This window comes from Nestor notabilis, unplaced genomic scaffold (assembly GCF_000696875.1).
Source record: "Nestor notabilis isolate BGI_N333 unplaced genomic scaffold, ASM69687v1 scaffold10335, whole genome shotgun sequence".
Classification (NCBI taxonomy): domain Eukaryota; kingdom Metazoa; phylum Chordata; class Aves; order Psittaciformes; family Psittacidae; genus Nestor; species Nestor notabilis.
Window position 1 is genome coordinate 27,585 of NW_009928833.1, and position 20,094 is coordinate 47,678.

The window sequence follows — 20,094 nt, forward strand, 5'->3', positions numbered from 1 at the left end:
AAACAAACGCTTGTGCTCCCTGAGATATTGGGCTTGAAACAAGCTGACCAAAACCCTAAATTCCTGTTTGACACAGGCTGTATAGTAGTTCATATTAACTCCTACAGTTTTTAAAGTAAAGTAATGCAGAGAATAAAACTTCTGATTTTCCCAAACTCAGTCTTGTCTGTCTTTTGGTACTGCTCTACGTACCTCAAAAATTTAGAGTGCCTTGCTCCAGGTCATATGTACATTTGTAACACTAAACACTATTACTTCGAAGGTGTTAAAGGATCCTTCCCAAAACTGACCTTACACAGGTATATGCCATGTTCCAGGCCCAGAATTTTACATCTGTTAGAAGTAAGAGTTTGCCTGGAGCACAGAAGTCTGGGGAGAAGGAGAGCTATTGGAACAGAAACTAATCCTTCACACAAGGCAAGTCTGCCTGACAAGCATTTTTATCCTCCTGACCTAATATTTCCTACAGTCTCCTATATGAAGGAAGAAAATATGTAAGTCCTGTATGCCACAGAGAAGAACTGGATATCAACAGAAGTAAGAAGGTGGATTTTGGGATGCATAAACTGAACTCAGCAATGAAAACAAGGCAGAGGGTCCTACTCCAAATGGGGCAATAAGTCATATCATTCACTGCAGAACATTATTCTTCAGTCTAAAGCAAAGGTCAAAATTTAGGTTTAAGACGTGATCACAGATGATAAAAAAAATCACAATAGAAGTAATTTAGATGCAGCATCAGCTTTTAAACAGAGTGGTGTATTCTATTGTATTACATAAGCTATTCATGGAACAGTAGAAGTGTCCTAATCTGTTTCTCACAGAAGTTATTAGTTGTTCCTCAAATTAATTTCACTCACGTTCTTGTAAAATCTGACAAAATTGACTCCATGCCTAGAGTATGCATTCTGTGGACACATGCCTTAAGCATGGAATTCCTCAGTCTCTACTAAAATGTTCTTTAGTTGAGAAGGCTGTTATATCAGATTTGTAATAGTAAGAAAAATACCTGCTTAATACCTCTCCTGCAGTATTTTCAGAGGAATCCCCCATATACTTCATGCTTTACGGTGCAAAACACCAGGAGAGACAACCCTTTCTTAAGCCTCTTTCAAAGCAATATTACTACAGTCAGCCAAAACAAAGTCTTAAAACTCTGAATACTTCCAAAAAGTTACTTTTCTACCTGAGCTTGAAGGAGACAAGTTTTAAATGTCTGTGGAGATACGCACAGATATACGTGCACGTTTCTGCAGCAGTTACTTCCTGCTGCAACTGTTCTCCACCTCTTCTGATTTCCAACACCTTCTTCAAACCTGATCCCTAGAATGGTTGTTTTGTTGTTAACTCTCCCTGCTGATTTTCCTTTTTATGAAAAATTCTGGGGTTTTTTTCCTCATCTCTTCCCTTTCACCTTTAAGTTTTCATCATCCAGTGCAACTGTCTCTTGTGGGCAGAACTCATTCTACTTCTGGCACAACACAAACACATATTCTCTGTAAAGTCATTGTCTGTCTGTCTTGCATTCCCTAACAGTGCTATTGTATGTATTCAAAAGGCTCTACAACATATCATATATGGAAGTTGCTATGACTTACCAAATACGACCATAAAAGAAGATAAAAGCCTCATCAGACCCAGGGCCTAATCATCTAAAGCCCTTTCTTATATTCTCATGATCATTGGGTTTTGCCATCCATAATTCTTAAGATATGTTATCAATATTTTTTACAACAGAGGCATTTGAAGCCTGTATTTGTGATGGCTGTTCTTTAAGGGTACTTAGATCTAGTTTAAGTTTTTAACTTGTTGGAGTGAATCCAGAGAAGGTCCACAAAGATGCTCAGAGGACTGGAACACTTCCCTTATGAAGACAGGTTGAGAGAACCGGCATTATTCAGCCTGGAGAAGAGAATGCTCTGGGAAACATTAAAGCAGCCTCCCAGTACCTAAAGGGGCCTACAAGAAATCTAGAGAGGGACTTTTTATAAGGGCATGTAGTGATGAGACAAGGGTAATGGCTTTAAAACTAAAAAAGAGTAGATTTAGATCAGATACTAGGAAGAAATTCTTTACTGTGAGTGTGGTGAGACATTGGAATGGGTTACCCAGAGGACTTGTGGATGTCCCATTCCTGGAAGTGTTCAAGGCCAGGTTGGACTGGGCTTTGAGCAACCTGGTCAAGTGGAAGGTGTCCCTGCCCATGGCAGGGGGGTTGGAACTAGATGATCTTGAAGGTGCCTTCCAACCCAAATCATTCTATGTTTAAATTTATGTACTCCAGCAATCCAGTGATTCAACACTAGCTCATCCTATACCTGTATAGCACATTTGAGCTAACAAATTCAGGAACTGTTTTTAGTTTTGCCTTTCCCTCCCCACACTTTCTCCTGTCCTCTTGCTATCAGACTAAAGCTCTTCCTAATTCTGCTCTTGAAACTACAATGCCTGGTTTCTGCATTACCTACCCAGCTGGCATAAATATTCAGACAACCTGTCATCTCACTGCCAAACTCAAATACCACGAGACAGCCACAGTAACAAGTATATTAATTTCTAGACTGCTACAACCAAGTTGGGGTTGCTGCAGCCAGATTCAGGCCTGTTATCAGTATAAGACAACCTCAGCAAGGGATCTCCCCCCCAGTTTTCTTCCCTCCTAAACTAATAACTTTAATTTGGTACCATATCGTTCCTAGACCAAGGTGCTGTTGAAACAGTCAGCAGGTAATTATTCTTTGACGCAAGTATTAAGAGCAAAGAATTGTCTCTCAGCTTCAATCTCAGAAATGTGACCTTTTTTGTTACCAACAAAATGAACACACTAATTGATATATAAAATCTGAATACCGTGAGCTTCTAGTATTTCATAAAGCAATAGTACACCAATAATACATAAAAAAAAGTCACAGTACTGCAAATTTTATTAAAATACTATTATTTAAATGTAATGACTGTTTTTACAATCTGTTTGCAAAGCCTTATGGTCTGAATTTTCTTCAGTCCCATAAAAGTGACTCTAGCCACTGTATTGACTCATGTGGGAGGGAACAAGTGGTTAATACCAACTGCTGTAATTAGAACAAAAAGATTTAAGTAGAATTACTCATTTGAATTTGGGCAAGTTACTCACCTGCAGTTTCAAAACCATTACTTGATTTGGATGATCACAGACACACATATTAATTCTCTGTGATACTGAATATTTGCAGTTCATAAGCTATTCTGCTGAAGGAATGGCTAATCGGCACCTTGATTAGACCACCATTAGGAAATTTATTTCTGTATTATTTCCAGACCATTCACCCTTTCAATAGGATACAGCAATGCCATCTGCTTTGTGAGAAAACTTTGAAGTCCTGCTGATAAAATTAGAGAATATTAGTTATAGAAACTAAAAAAGTAAAAAGAATATCAGATTAAAAAGCAAACACCACACAAAGACATATGCCTCCAAGTTAAGTTGCCATCTGCTTTCATTTCCTCCTACTCATTTCTTGTTTTCTGACCACCCTCATATCCGCCATCTTACAAATCCCTGCTTTTTAAAACAACTAAACTCTCCCTCCTTCTTGCCAACTGGTTTGTTTGTTTTTTTTATTATTATTATTGTTTTCACTGGGACATGTTTTATTTTATTCCTCCCCCCCAATTTCTCCTAGTTTTAGTTCTTTATATCCTATAACTTCAGCACAAATGTAGAAATAAGATGACTGCTTGTACAAACATACACATAACGTACTCTTGTAAGCAGCTTTTTTGTGATTTAATGTAGATGGTCACCTTAGTTTCACAGACGCAAACTCTCTTATGGAGAAAAAAAGTACATTGAAAAAAAACCAAACAAACAAACCTCCACAAAAAAAACCCAAACCAAAAACCAATAAAACCAACCTGCCTCTCAGAGGTTAATTTCAAACTTTAAATATCTGCAAAATGCTCAAAGACGGAGGGAAAGTATTCATATGATTCTATGATCTCAGGAATGGAGAGGATACGTTTCACATATCCATTTGTATCTTCATCTGCTGCAGAAAGAGATACTATTCTTTCCTAAGAAAAGGAAAAAAAAAATTCTCTACATCTTTACACTGACTCGAATCCTGATTTTAATGGTAGAAATCTGAAATCCCATCTTATTACTTAATGATAATTCAGTCATCCAAAGCAAGGACCCTAGTTTCTGGAGTTTTTCCTCTTAGTTGATCAGCTGTTGAAGACTGAAGCTTGATTTGTTGCAAGGACAACACTGTTTTGTAACCCTTAGCTCTGAGTACTGATATTTTCTGTCTATGTGGCTGGATAAGACTACAGATGCAGAAAGAGCAAGTATAACAGAGGAAAACACTGTATTTCTTCAGAGATCATTCTGTTAATGTGAGAATTTGGGACCAAATACATGTGATATTCCTTTCTGCAATCCCCAAGTTATTCCCACCAAGAATATGACTGTATCAAAAAGAAAGCTAACTGCTGAGAGAGCGGATCTTACCTTACAGGGAAAATAAATAGTTATCAGAGTGCTGGAAGTATAGTGAAGGCTGTTATGAACACTGAACAGCAGCTATATTCCTGTCTTGGAGCTGGATTACTCTCAAAAGGAAAGCATCAAGAGGCCAAAAAAAAAAAAAAAAAAAAAAAAGAAATAAAAAATCAACTATTAAAAATTAAAAATTAAGGCACAAACTTTTTCTGCTGCTGTTGTGCAAAGACAAAGCCACAGCTGCTGTAGAAACTCAGATTGCGTGTGTGACCTACACTAAAATGCCCAGGGGCAGCTGAAAAAGGTTTGGATAAAAGCTTAGCGTGGGGACGTGGAATAAGAGAACATAGGCTTCTGAAGGATTTTATTCCAGTCAGTATAAAACTGTACTTTTCAATTCACACTTTTATCAAAGAGATGACAAATCACTAGTCAGCCTAAAATATAGTTGGTTTTCTAAGAATCTTTTCTATATGTATGAAATTTCCAGAACATAAATTTTTACAATGACTAAAAATGCACCCTATGTGCACAGCATACAGGTCATTGGAATATGGCCCTCTGCACATGACTATGTTCCAGATGATTAAAGATTTCTTCTTCTGTCTCTGGAGTAAGTTGTATATTATCTTTGATTGGAGACAATGGATCTGACTTTTTACAAGAAGGAAGTTTTTCGTACTCTCTGCACAAAAAAAGACAAAACAAAACCCAAGAATGTTATGTTACATGTTTGTAACTACAGGCCTGTAAGAACATATGGTTTAAAGCAAAGCAAGACCCCTTGTCTAACTACCCACTTACTCATTTATGAAGAAGCCCAAAATAAAAATCTGTGATGGAAAGTTTTAATTTCAATTTCACTACAAATGAACAACTTAACTGAAAGCAATTCCAACTGCTCCAGTCATCCTGTTGTAGAATGACAGCTGCTAGCTTTATACCTGAAAGGCTGTATGTACCCAGTCCTACTCTGGATCGTATGTGTTTCCTTAACATTGAAGTCTTCTGAAAAATTATAGTTTTGTATAAACGCTGTGAGTCTTGCCATTAGGCCAGAACAGATTAGTGTCCCACAAGATTCATTTGCCATCAAACAATGTAATTCTTAAGACATAAGGCTGATTTAGAAACATTTTAAAATCCGAGGGAAAAAACCAAAACCAATCAACCAACCTAAACCCAATAAACAGAATTCTCAGAGCTAAGTAAGTCCTGACAGTGAGAAAGACTTTTTTGTGAAATAAATTAAGAAAAGAACCATCTAAAAGGTAAAAGTACCTTAGAGTACTTTATTTATATAGAAGTAATATATATCCCCAGTATATACCCGGAAGTTACAGACCAACCAAAACTCGATGTATAAAACGTGGATGTTGGGAGTTAAGTCTTCCACCATCAGCAGAGAAAAAGAACAGAGTGCCATCTAGGCTCACTCTATTCTATCTGCCTGTATTCTGATAAATCAAAATACACTCATTTTCTCCCTGTGAACAACCCTGGTCAGACATTACCAATTAGAGTTCAAGCAACACATATACAAACAATTTCACTTCCTCTTTGAAACTATCACTCTTAACCTGCTTCTAAAGGATAACAAAAAGCAAGCTTTCTGAAAATGTAAATACTGCAAGTAATATTTTTAAACAGAAGTCAGTAGTGTGTTTATAATAGCCTACAATAAAGCCCAAACTAACTAAAATATATTCAACTGACTTAACACATGCTCACCAGTCTCACATTTATTACTCAGTGCAAAGAGAATACTTTTGTGCTACCCACATTCGGTTTCAGGTTAAAGAGAATAATAATTTTATTTAAATAAGTCTTATTTATTCAAAGTTGGCATTTCTACTTGAGCTAGGAAAACTTTGTCACAGGAGCTTTTACCTGAGCCCACAGAAATAGTGTAAGCTATACTTTTTTTTAAATAAAAAATAATAATTGCCCTTCAAGTTCAAACCTTGAAGATATTTACAGAAAATTCCAGTTAGCCAAGACATCTGTGCAAGGGAAAACAACAGAATTTTATAATCTGTAAAATGTCTCCTGTATCCAGGGACTTCATCTAACAAATGTTCCATCAATTCACCATTATTTCAAAAGCAAAACAGTTCTGACAATCAGTCATCTCAAAATGTGAGAGGCACATAAAGTTAACTAGAAACAACCTTGTATTTGGTTAAGTTTGGCAACTTTTAGGCTGCTTTTGCATTTAGACTAAGAAATACCTTTTGGAATTTGATGCCAAACAACAGTAATATTTTTCATTTAAATTATGTTAAACCAAATGCACTACTTGAATAAATTAAATTTAGCTGATGCTTTTTCCTGGTTAGAAAGCAAAAGAGTAATTAGAAGAGCATGTTTACCAGACATCATACTTCATGAGTTTATGAAGATTAGGAAATTAAAAAGTGCTTGTAGAAAATACCTATCTTAAGCTGTTGTCTTTGTTGAACTGTATGGAGGAGACTTGTAGAGTCTGCTTTGAAGATTGTTTCTTTGGGAAAAAAGTATATAGGATGCTAAGTAATGGGTTAAAGCAACTCACCTCTTAAACTGGAAGTTTTTCCAGAGTTCACTAATGGTGCCTTGTAGTGTATTTTCAGCATCACAGTGATTTCTCTTCTGCGCAGGTGACAGTTTCCTACTTAATCCACTTACTTTAGCTGGTATTAATGGCTTGAGCTTTGGTACAATACGTGACCCTGAACAACTGGATTTATGTAAACCAGGAACCTGTGAGATTTTAATATTACAGTACAAATGGTTAAAATGACAGCCTGTTAGTCACAGGTATAATGCTGCAAAGCTTATAATAAAAAATAAAGCAGTTTACATTGTGTTGAGATAATGCCATCTGAATTGCCACCACAAAATATATTTAGATACTTTCTATAACCTAAAAAGTGGCATCTCAAACATTAGACATGATGAAGCTGGAAGAACTGGAGTCTCCATAGTTCTTTGTATTCTAAGAGGCTGCAAATACACTTTTCTTTTTGAATGCATTTTTTTAAGTCTATTGAGTATTTATTTTCTTGTCTGTTTACACGAAAGTACAACAAAAACTCTTCAATGTCAGCTTTCAGAATTTTAAGAGAAGCTACTCTCTGGTACCACTCTCTGTGAAACCCAGATCTCATGAAAAATGGAGTTATAAGCAGAGCACAGGTGTCAGTATGATTACTCCAGGGATCATTAGACCTATAGTTGGACCTTCTTATCCAATTTCTATACCTGGAACTCAAAACAGCTGTGCTTGGCCAGAATATCTCTTTCACATGCAACTAGTCTTAAGTTCAACACACCAATTAAAAGAAAAATACATTGCTTCATTAGATAGTTTAGCTATTCACCACCCCTATTATTACAAAAAAATGTGTGCCTTAGCAGTTTGCAAGCACTGAATCCGTTTTTTCATATTTAGAAGTAATGAAATTCACAGGAATTAGGTCATGTCAAAATAATTATGTCAGTGTAACTTTCACATTTCACATTCTTATCTCTAACCACAATCTCCTACGTTCCTGTCATTTTTCTGGGGTCAGTATCAGGCTACTTGGCTGATAGCTACTCAGACTGCTGCTATCACACATTCTAATACTGATACAATACTGTTGATCATTTTTGCCTTCTCAAACTTCTTGCACAAGTGGTAATCAGTTTATTTTGAACAATAGAAGAAACACAATAAAGTCCAATCTGCAAGATTCTTTTTTTTGTGAATAGCTTACCACATTTCATAAATCAATTTATACCTATTGCTATGTATTTAACCACTCTCTTCCTATCACAGCATAATAATTAAATACATGCAATATACTTTTGGACAGAGTTAAAACTTTCTTTACCAAATAAGTTCAGAAGTAGCAGAAGATCACAAATAGCTTAGTCCTATTTTCCATCATATTATTCTGACTTACATACGCTTACCATTTTCCCCCAATTATGGGGGAAGTATCCATTTGGAAGCATTGGCACATATTACTGTTTGAGCCATTCTGCCACTTTGTGGTAGAATTCACAATTACGAGCTTCTAAGTGGTCATTCACTTCTAGCCTGCTATTTTAGCTTTTGTCTGTCATTATGAGGACCAAAACAGAAATATCAAAATACAATGCCTGCAGAAGAGACAGTGAGTGTCTACAATTTTAAGTTCTTATTTTACAGTTGGCTACATAAGGTGAGTTTAAAGACACCAAGGTTGTAAATAACACCCGTATTTCCCATTTGGATCATGTTAAGAATAAAGCATTTTGCTCTAAATGAATCACCTTTTCTGTTTTGCTGCATCATCTGTAGAAGATGGCATAGCTCTGCCTACGTCAGGTGCTTCACTTAACTAATGCAATTAGCTCTTCTTCATTCAAGTGTTTACTATTGATCACCTAACATTCTTTATCTTCTAATAAAAAATGTTGGCAGTTTTTTCTTCAAAGAGAACTCACACCTCAGTTCTTTCCAAAAGGATACTGCATTTTGTCACACACACACTTGTTACATAGTTTTTAAACCAAATTAAATTGTTTCTGCCTGCATAGACTAAGCAGATATTTGAATCTCAAACAAAATTGGGGTAGAAAAGGGAAGTTTAAAATGTAGGCCAAAAATTTCAAAAAGAATACTAGGAAAAATAAAATCCTAAAACTCCATGCTTTATAGTATTTTTGCTCTGTATTTATCACCTCAGCCATTTTGCAACAGCATGTGAAGTCATCCCTAATCCTACGTTTCTTTGTGGTACCGTATTACATCAGAGTTATAACTTAATTTAACAAACCCCAAAGTAGGCAAAGCTGAGAAACTTAAAATCAGAGTAAATTGCTCCCTTTGGTATCTTTTACTGTGCTTAACACCAGTAAAGGTTTCCCTTGTTTAACACTTGTGGTAAGCAATCCCAAGGGAAAAATTGAGCTAAAAGTAGTGCTTCTTGTCTCTACCTCCCCTCTCTTCAAGTTTGGCTACTTGTTCCAATGGTCTCACCGATGCTAGCCTAAGAGTCTGGGCAGACCAAAGTTCCAATGAGACTGACCTTTTGGTTGTTGTCAAGTTAGTTTTCAGTCAAGTCAGTTTTCTGGTCCAAGTCATGATAAGTATTATTTCTAGCACATAAAGGAAGTGGAGAAAATGCATGGCCAAGAAAGGGGGGAAATCCTCCTTTAAGGGGTTTGATTTCAGCTAACCACACTGTCCTCACAGATTTTCAGGAGATTCCTATTATCTGAAGAGCTCCAAGCATCCTGAAAATTTGTTTATATATGAAGCTTATATTGCCTCAATAGTTCCATACTGTGTATTTCCCCGTATTTAGTATATTCACTCTCCCAATATACTTTTAAGGCAAGTAAAACATGAAAACAAAATGTAAGAAATATGTTGTTTAAAACACAGTAATACAATTGTGAATGATTTCATTTCATTGCTTAACAGTCTTATTGAGGAGAAGAAATGGGTAAGATGTTAATCTAATGAAAAAGAATCAATTCTTGTAATCAGATGTTCCAGAATAAAGATGTACATTCCAGCTTAACAAAGTTGTTACTAATAATAACCACAAGATGTCACTATTATACAAAACACACACTCCGGCAGAGAGAAACTTGTGATTTTTAGACTGTCTAGGAGAAATAAATGAGTAGGGGTATGCAAGAAAGGATGAAAGAGTCTTCTTTTGACTAATCTTTTGGCCAATCTAATGACAATGCCCAAGGAGTTAGCGCACTTTTAGCTGTTAAGGTCTGGGAGTTTTGTAAACGAGACAAATGGGTAAAGCTCTTGGAAATACCACAAAGACAAGGGACGTAAATTCATCCCCTTATTACCCTTAGACATCTACAACCTACAGAGAAGACAAATTGCCTGTCCTTCCATACTGATCTATTAGTGCCTAACTAGCTTTTAACTAAAACCATTAAACAGGAAAGGCTGAATAAAACCTTTCCAGATTCTGAAATTTAAACACACTTTTTCTAGTCAAAGTGGAAGGAGACTGCTAAACTAGCAAATTTATGAAGACAAGCAATGAAATAAGGTGGTATCTTATGCCTGTATTTGGATTCGAACATCACTGTAATTTGCATCATAAAACCTGTGTGTCTGGCACACCTGAGGAAAATTAAGTAGTGGGGGTTTTGCCTTACATTGGCATAATTTCTACCAAATTGTTTAAAAATCACCAAAGAAGTTGCAACTTTGATATCAATCATAAGTGGTAGGGTTATAGTTCATCTCAGCTCTGATATGGATGAACAGGAACATAGCTTTTTCGTGCATTGATTAGGATTCTTTCATTAAGAATTCTAGAATGAAGTAGTAGAAAGCAAGAACTGATTTTCAGTAGAGCACACAGTAAACTTAAAAGAATTCTTACCTTGGTCTTTATGATTGTATTTTTTCTGTCAGTTTGAAGAGCAGAAAACGCTGAAGACCGAGTACACTGATATTTAGCCAGTTTTGAATTGGAGCCAGATTCCTACATCAAAAGAAAATTCATTTGGTTTTAAAACTTGTTTTTTTGTTCATTGGTTTGTCGTTTTTTTTTTAAACACAACAAAGTGTATTTTTATCTCTATACAAATATCCTTTAAGGTATAATTTTTCCAGCAGTTCTAAGAACTTATGCAAAACCCTGAGCTTATTTTCAGCAAACAACACTATGGTGACACACATATGCTTTCTGTAAAGGACACTTTCAGGGACTAACAACAGCCGAGCACAAAAGCTAGCCTACCAGATTTTTTTTATGACCCACTGTAGTGGTAGCAATGGAAAGACTGAAGACAAAGTAAAACCAGAGAACAGACTTGATTTAAGCTAATAAGTCAATCCATTCTACACAAGTATGTGAAGCATCAGCTAGTTTTGTGAACACAAGCTACATAACCTACAGGGTATAGTTCTGAAGATAAGACTTTGCTGCATGATTTCTTTTACAATTTAATATGAAAGCAAATGGTTAAACAATGTCTAGTGTTCTTACCTCTGCATCTGAACTGTTGTTAGAGACTTGTGGTATTTCTGAAGACTCCAAACTGCATCCTGATTGCTCACAAGACCTTTGAGACTCTGATGACTTTTCCAGTTCTGTTAAGGGGCAAGATTCTTCCTCTGATTCATCACACACTGCCCCACTCTCTGTTTGTACACCATTAATCTGATTTTCCTGGGATAGCTTGCAGTTGCTTCTCTGCTGGTGAAACTGCTGTGAAGATACAGTATGAGATGGACCATGATTTCCTGAGTTATTTATGAGGCTGCTAAACCACCGGAAGCAGTTTTGCTGTGTTTCTCCAGGAGATGTAAAGATACTCCTTGTTGATTTTTCAGTTTCTGAAATCTTGGAAACATCTTCTGCTACATGTTCTACTTCCTGTTTCTGGCAGTCCTGCTCAACATCTTGAGTTAGATCACAGTCATCCTTTCTTGCTTTACTGTCAAACATAATTGCATCATTGCAGAAAAACCTAAAAAAGTAAAAAGTGAAAGCAAAGGAGAAGAAAGTTACTGCAAATGGGAATGGTACCTCAAAATCCAAAAGCTCTCTATCAATCAGCATTATTTTTTAAGTGCACTTGCAGGCACAAATTATTTTGACAATGGGCAAAGTCTTAGTCCCTCAGGGAGGCTTTTAACAGATAAAAGTAAAAAAGGGAAACTCCCCCCATATGTAAACATGTCATGAGTGAAATACTAGTAAGTTGTTCATCTGAAAAAGAGAAATACCCAGGAATCCTACAAAATTTAAGAATATATTCATTAACTACCGTAAGACTAAAGCAGTGAAGTGTTTCACTACTGTTATCAAGGAAACTTGAACTTATCTAGTTCTTTTCCATGCTATAGCAGCTGCTCCTAAAAATAAGTACAAATCAGAGATTTTTAAGAAGCTGAGCATTGCTTTAGAGAAGAACCTACCATCACTGATAGCTCTTAATTTTTGATGCAACATAACAAAACATTCAGCTCAGAAAACACCTTTAAGGCACACGACCTTAAAGCTAAAGAACATCAGTATTAAGACCGTTCTGTAAAATTATACTGCACAACAATATTTAAATAAAAATTACACAGTAAGAAATATAATTGTGATAATGCTTTGTAAAATCAATTCAAGTCGTTGTGGCCAAATGCAACCAAAAAAGCCATAAACAAACAGCCAACTAAAAAACCTAAGGAACCCTAAGTCCTTCTCAAAGTGTTGCTGTAGAGATCAGGAGTACTGACTGAATGGGATGGGATAAGAGGCATTTGTCACATAATATGACCTCGTTTGGCTTTACTGAAACAAACAAAATCCCTGTCAATGTAAGTCAATATATTCATTAACTGCTTACACATTTGGAATAAAACTGCTACTTTTTTTTGGATATATGACATATATCAAATGTCATATCATATATATGACCTTTACCAGGAAAAGAAATATGGTCAATTCTCAATTAATTTCAGCATCTAGAGGCTAGACTGTGTTGAATAGTCTGTCTTCAACTCTGCAGTAAAATACTGACATTATTCACTTACCTATCTCACACACAGATAGGAGGCCTAGCATGAAAGGTTCTCCATCTCAGCTGAGGTGCATTAATAGAATTTCATTAAAAACATCTGGGATAGTACTTTTCTCATTTTCAGTATTGAGGTTATTTCAGCAGCCAGGATAGCAAGGAGGATTTTGCTACTTATTAAAATAAGTGCCACAAGCATACCTGCTTCTTGTTCCTGGAACAATTACAGCATCCTTCTCTTTGTTTTTCCTTTGTAGAAAGGAAGCAAATTTATTTCTAACTCTGGGCAGAGAGTTAGAGCTTTCTTGAGTGACAGAATTCCCTGAGGAATCGAGGCTTTGTATTGCTGAGGCCCTCTTTTGTGTTTGACCGTCATGATCACTCTCCTTGATTTTTTTTGCTTTTGAAAACGAATATTGGCTCAACAGATCTCCGTCAGAGATTTCTTCTAAATCTAAAGAATTAAAGAATTCAACCATCACTGTAGCAGATGTTCTAGAATTAACCAGTTATGAGAGAACTGAGCATTACATTCTGACTGTAACAGGTTTTAAAGTATTAGTAAAGTCTGGTATGAACATTCTTGACATTACAGTTTAGAAGTCTTTACACAGTTGTTTTCTAGTACATAGCCTTAGAAGTAACTTCCTATTAAAATGGAGATGGAGTGAAGGAAGAAAGGCTGAAAATAAATATTTTTTTCTTTGTTGTAATTTTGGTTCTGTTTTTTACTTTAAATACGTTGAAATGAACTTTAGAGGGATCTGGACAGGCTGGATCAATGGGCTGTGGCCAGTGGTATGAGGTTCAACAAGGCAAAATGCTGGGTTCAGCATTTGGGCCACAATAACCCCATGCAACACTGCAGGCTTGGGGAAGAGTGGCTGGAAAGTTGCTCGGCAGAAAAGGACCTGGGGATGTTGCTTGACGGCTGTTTAAGGTGACCCAGCTTGTCCCCAGGCAGCCAAGAAGGCCAACGGCATACTGGCCTGTAACAGAAACAGTGTAACCAGCGGTTTTGGGGTAGCGGTTGGACTTCATGATCTTAAAGGTCTTCAACCTAGTTGATTCTGTGATTATACAAAAGCAAAGCTAAAGCTGACTTAAAAGGCAGGTTGCTAAATTACAAATTTCAGTAAACTTGAGAGTAGGAAGATATCAGGAGTAACAAAGGCAAAAAAGGAGTCCTAGTAGCATAATCAGAAAGCAAAGGAAATAGAAGAAGAGAAAATACTTAACATAGCTGATAATGCACAATGAGAACAAAGCACTCCTTCTATTACGAGCCTACTGGTTATTTCAGCACATATAACTTAGGTGGTGTAGAAGACAAGATACCACAAATTTACTGGAGAAAGGGAGAAAGCTGGAAATAAGAATACCTACAGGGGATACTGGCAGCTCTGTGTTAGAAGAACCAGAAAATCTTCTGTCTGGCCAAGTATCAACTATAGGAAAACTAAACTATTTTCATTTCTTCACAAGCCATTATAAGATGGAAATTAAATCCAAAAATATCACCAATGTTATTAAACATGACAATTTAAAACTGAAAATAACTTTTTATAGCAAATTCAAGAAAGTTAAAAATCAAGTGCTGCAGAAAGTTTGCTGCCACACTTAATCATTATGTAGGCTTTAATATTATGGCTCGTTAATCTTGCAGCGTGTTGAAAACAAAATACAGTTAATAAAAGTCAGAGTTAGACCTCTAAAATCTCATGCCATTAAGTCTAAGACAAAATCCTTTCTTTTTCCCACAGCCTTCTACTGATATTTATGTACTTATTTTAACAAAAACATACCACTCCTTGGCCTTTTTGCCAAGAGATCTTTGCCTGGAAGTTTTAGCCCTTTAACACTAATTATCTTCTCCATGCCTTTGGTCATTGGTTTCTCTAGTAAATGCATTTTATGAGGAACAGCATCTGCATTAGGGCCAAGCTTGTAGTCTCTGCTCCAAATGCTATTTACGTGAGTAGCTGACCTGTCATTCCAGCCACAACTTTTCTGACACACAGGCTAGAAAAAAAAAAAGAATAAAATTAACAATTAAAAAAACAAGGCATAGGTTTACAACTTTACCTTCTACATACGATTTCTTGATCTAGCATGTAAGGACACTTTGACATTTGCACTACAACTAGTGACATTGTCTACGCAAACATTTTCTTTTTTGTCCCCATATTTCTCATGCTTTTCATGCAAATTCTCTTTTGTGCTGCCATGACTTCTTCATTCCAATATGGTGCAAGTGACTAACTGCTCACCTCATACAAAATTGTAAGTTTAAATTTTATTTCTATTCAGAAAACTTTATTTGGGAAAATAATTTCCTCAGTTACATACTCGGAAGAAATCCAAATCTCTGAGAATTTTCTTTTAAACAAGTTACTTCTGTCAATAGTATTAAAGACTTATCAAAAAGTCTGAAAATAAATCAAATATTAAACCAAATGTCATGAAAAGTAAGATTTTACCTGTACAAAGAATGAGAAATGTGTGTGTGAACATAAAGTTTCTGTAATAGCAGAGTAGTTTTCACTGCCAAGTCAACTGCAATTAACATTCAGTCATACTTTTCCATGAATGTTCAAGATCCACATCAAAATCTTAATACATAACTTCAGAACCAAGATGTTACCTGTGCAGTGTCAGGGTTATAATTATCAATTTGTTCCATTGTGTCGATATCAATGTTTCCAATAGCAATTTGAAAAGCAGTACCATCACCAAAATGTCTGTTTCCGTCATATTAAAGAAAATAACTGAATATTACGTTAAATTTCAAGAATGGTAATGTGGAAGTTATACTAGCTGTTTCCTATTTTTGTCCTAAAAAGCACTGCCAGAATATTAACCAAAAGCATTAATACAACCGCTCATGGCTCGATCTGATGCAACAGCAATTGTAATAGATCTGCAGTTCTTTGACAGAAGTCAAAACAAAATCAACAGCAGGAAAGTTACCATCTTTATCCTTCTTAATTTCTGGAAATGCCAAAGATTAAGTGGCTTGAAGAACATACAAAGCTAGTAGCTACTTCAATAGTCCCCTCTCTTTCTTCATTTTCCTAACCTTCCATGCTGAAATTTATGCTGTACACATGTAGCAAAATGCTACTTGTTCTACAAGAAGAGATATCTGGTAAAACAGGATATGCTTGTATTAGGGAATGAGTTATACACAGATTGCAAGAATTAAAGTGGTTCGGGATTATAACACACTTAACAGATAGAAATTAAAGACAGTCATAAAATGACTCAAATATTGTAACTATAGCCTGTGTTTGATTATAATTTAAAAAAATACATAAATAAAAAAGATATCAGTAACTTCTGCCTAAACTGATCTGTAAATGAGGGGTCACTCACTGCACTTTTTTTTAATTAATTAAAATCAGAGCAAAAGAGAAAAGAAGGAAAAAAAGAACCAAACGCTTTTTAAGATTGTACAAAAACCAGGCCTTAGTCAATAGCAGAGATGAAATGAAAAACTGCAAGTACCCACAGATGCAATGAAAATTATAAGACACCCCATCTGATCACCCTTATTTCCCCACTCTGGTGTTTCAACACAAAGGATACCGTCCTGCATAAATTAGTGTTTCTGGATCAATATCATCTCCATATGCATTCAGAGGAACTAATTTTCTGTTGACAGGATCAAAAACTAACTGATAAAGGAATGTATTATTGGCCCGTGTAAAACCCTGTATGTATTCTTCTGGTACTGTTATATTCATCTTCAAGTACTGCCCCATTTTCTTAATAACCTGTCAAACAAAAAAAAAAACAATGTTTAACTGTTTTATTTAAACCAGGTACACAAAAGGTTAAATACATTTCAATTAAGTATCTTTGCTTGTAATTAAATGTAGAATGCATGTCCTGTTACAACAAGCAGATTCAACTTTAACAGGTGAAAAAAGAAGGTTTGTACATTATTTTCCCACTCTCAAGTTGTTTACAATCACATAAATAACATTTCAAGTCTTTATAAATAATTCTTGTCCGATAGATAAATACAAAAGCTGAATAGAAATACAGAGCATCTGCTTAAGGTATATTTGTTAAAACTAATGCATATCAAATTGTACCATTATCAGACCACATAAGCAATACATGGTACCTCCTTCTATATATTGTTACTGCACTACTTTAAAAGAAGATCCTAATAGTTCAGTGACCTCTACATTTTCTAGTTTTACAGAAGGCAGAGTATATTCTTTCAAAGATCAAGTTTCTCATACTGCTAGAGGTAAGAGTTTCTGCTCCTCTCCAAATAAAGTGTCAGCTATGTTTTGGTCATGCATTTTAAATACTGTAAATTTATTCGTTTCAAGAGTTTGAACTGGTACTGTTGGACTTCTCATATCTTTGAATTACTCATGACTTTCTAGTACCATCAGAAAACAGCAGTAATGAATTATGTGACAAATTAATACATAAACAGTTTCTTGAAATTATTAAATCTTGACATTTTGCTCAAAAAGAGATACAACAAAAGAAATCATGATTTGTATGGGAAAGTTCAAAGTTCCCTTTTACTTCCACAAAAGCCAACAAAACCTGTTGCTTTGATGCCTGCTTTACATGACACAAAACATTTTAAAACCAAAAATCATAGTTCTTTTGGTACAGCCTGTGAGAGAAAAAACCCACTAAAGCATACATGTAACTGAACAAAGAAGGTAATACAGTAAGTTAATTAGACTTCATACTTAAATGCTCTCCTGGATTAGATTTACCTGCCTTCAGGACAGCCACATAAGGTTATTTTTCTTATTAGCTCTTAAAAACCTCTCCTCTCCCTGACTAGCTACACAGAAATTATTCCCATTCTCTTAGTCTCCAGATTTTGTTTTCATTGGATACGAAAAAAAAATCCAACAAACCAAACAAAACATAACAAAAAAATCCTACTGTATTTTGTTTTGCACCATACCAACAATTTCTTCCATAATTTTTTACTATATAAATGTCAGTATCCATATGTAAATAAATGCAAAAAATGAATCAAATCAGATTCCAAATCCCTACCTCTCCCACACACCGATGAAAGTGTACCTATGCAAAACTAATGGAGTTCAACTAGCAGTTCTAAAAACTAATCTGCGAATCTAGAAGAGCAGGTAATGAGGGGAAAAAAGATCCAGAGCCTTGCAAAAAATTAAGTCTTTCCTCAAACACAGTATTTAATCCCTTGAGGGATTAGAACCATTCTTCATTTAAGTTTACTTTGGTGTATGTCATTAAATATATATAATAGCTTCAACACTTAAACTCAGCACCTTTTAGATTTCTGCTCAAAATAGACATTTTTAATTGAGTGTTAATTTCCTATCTACTGATACAGACTCCCAAAAAGCCAACACACAAAGAGAAACCAAGTTTACCTTTATAATATCTGGATTGTTGGCTAGTTTTACTAACTTGCAAGCTTTAGCTAACCCAATTCCATGAATTGATGAGAGGTAGTCACAACCAGAAAGAATACACATGTAGCGGAATTTCTCTTCTGTAAATACATTTCCAAGCTGCTTGCAGTTCCCTAGTCGAGCTTGATCTATCTCTAGTCCATTTCCAAACTTGTCAATTTTCAGAAATACCTGGAAATTAAGAGAAAGTGAAAAAAATCATTTTCACCCATATAAGCTAGTTTGTTGCACTTGGTACAAATAACAGAAGCTGAGTGCTATTCCCATCTCTTCTCTTTCTCCCATTTACTGTAGAAGCGTGAATCAATACACCAACCACATTTGACAACTTCAAACTCTGCTTTGAAGATACCAGGAAGAGGTAAAAGATATTAGTATTTTCTTCCATACCTTTTTACATCCAAAAGCTAGAAGATCAGAGTCTTCGGTAATTATAGCTTGAACAATGCCAGTCTTATTAAGATAAGCCAACTGAGCATCAGCTTCATAAGGCGCAACAATACAGTCAACACCCCGGGCTCGGGCAGCCTGAAGATAAACAAGAAGCATACAAGTACTTTGCAGTAATCTTTGAATTTTGCATTTGAAAGCATAAGAGGCTCTACCTTAAAAAACTGCAACCATGATCTTTTTAATAAAACACCCATCCTCCTCCCTTTAGAGCCCAGTATTTCACACTCAACCCCAAGTTTTGAGCAGCTTAGACCTATACAGACTACAAAACCAGCCTTTCCTGGCTGGCCTCTAACACTATGCTCACTGCATCTGATGACAGGTGCCAACTTCAAACTCATGGAAGTTACATTCTGGAAAAAGGAAAACAGCACTAGAAGAAACGTAATACTATTTTGATAAAGATCCTATGGCTGCAGTGGAAGGATAATAAAAAGCTACTAGAAAGGTTCTAAGCAGCCAAATTTTTTTCTGTACTCTATTCTCAGGAACAAGCTGGGGAGAAATAAAATTGTGTTTAGTTTTTGTGCAGCAAAGGTAAAGCTGTTGGGTTACCAAAATCAGTTCATAGCAGTATGTATGTCAATTGGCACATCAACATAATTATTTATCAAGCCAAGTGCCTCTGTGTGCAGACTTATTTTTTAAATTAAAGTTTGAGAGCACATCATGGGGTTTGGTGTGGTAAATCGTAAACCGGCTTTGGGGGTTGGACTAGATGATCTCCAGAAGTCCCTTTGAACCCTAACAATTCTGTGGTTTATACAATTGGGCATAATAAACTTGAAGTTTGCTAACTGTGCCTAATGTAATCCAACGTACACAGGACAATTGGAGGCTAACAAGGGTGAGATGTTTTTCTTGCCTACGTAGAAGCGGTAGCCATACAGAGAACAGAGTAAAGAAATGTTACCTACTGAATAGACCATTTTTAAATCTGTTGGTATCCAACAGCATTGACAACTTACTTTAATAACTTCATAAGCCATAGCATGGGTAACATTTACACTGCGCCCAAAACATTCCCTAGCTTCTGACAGTCTCCCTTCCTGCAACAATTGTTTCCCCTTCAGAAGATTGGCTTGACGTTTCCTGAAAGAGAAACAAAAGTACCCACCAATCTCAAATTATTTTCTCTTAAAAAAACAAGTAGCAGAAATGACTGCAACAGGTAGGAAAGTGGAAAGTGGGGGGGGGGGGGGGGGG

At 35.8% G+C, this 20,094-nt stretch overlaps 1 protein-coding gene across 1 annotated transcript in view; it reads right to left on the bottom strand.

Annotated features, from left to right (window-relative positions):
- Positions 1-5,026: 5,026 nt before the first annotated feature.
- Positions 5,027-20,094, bottom strand: part of EXO1 (exonuclease 1) — a 17,307-nt gene continuing 2,239 nt past the window's right edge. The window contains exons 3-13 of the mRNA XM_010014697.1: positions 19,857-19,980; positions 18,826-18,963; positions 18,394-18,606; positions 16,583-16,770; positions 15,639-15,735; positions 14,800-15,016; positions 13,196-13,448; positions 11,470-11,953; positions 10,861-10,962; positions 7,038-7,225; positions 5,027-5,168 (exon numbers count right to left, since the gene is read on the bottom strand). Coding sequence (XP_010012999.1) covers positions 5,027-5,168; positions 7,038-7,225; positions 10,861-10,962; positions 11,470-11,953; positions 13,196-13,448; positions 14,800-15,016; positions 15,639-15,735; positions 16,583-16,770; positions 18,394-18,606; positions 18,826-18,963; positions 19,857-19,980 — 2,146 coding nt within the window. The remainder of the gene's footprint in view (positions 5,169-7,037; positions 7,226-10,860; positions 10,963-11,469; positions 11,954-13,195; positions 13,449-14,799; positions 15,017-15,638; positions 15,736-16,582; positions 16,771-18,393; positions 18,607-18,825; positions 18,964-19,856; positions 19,981-20,094) is intronic.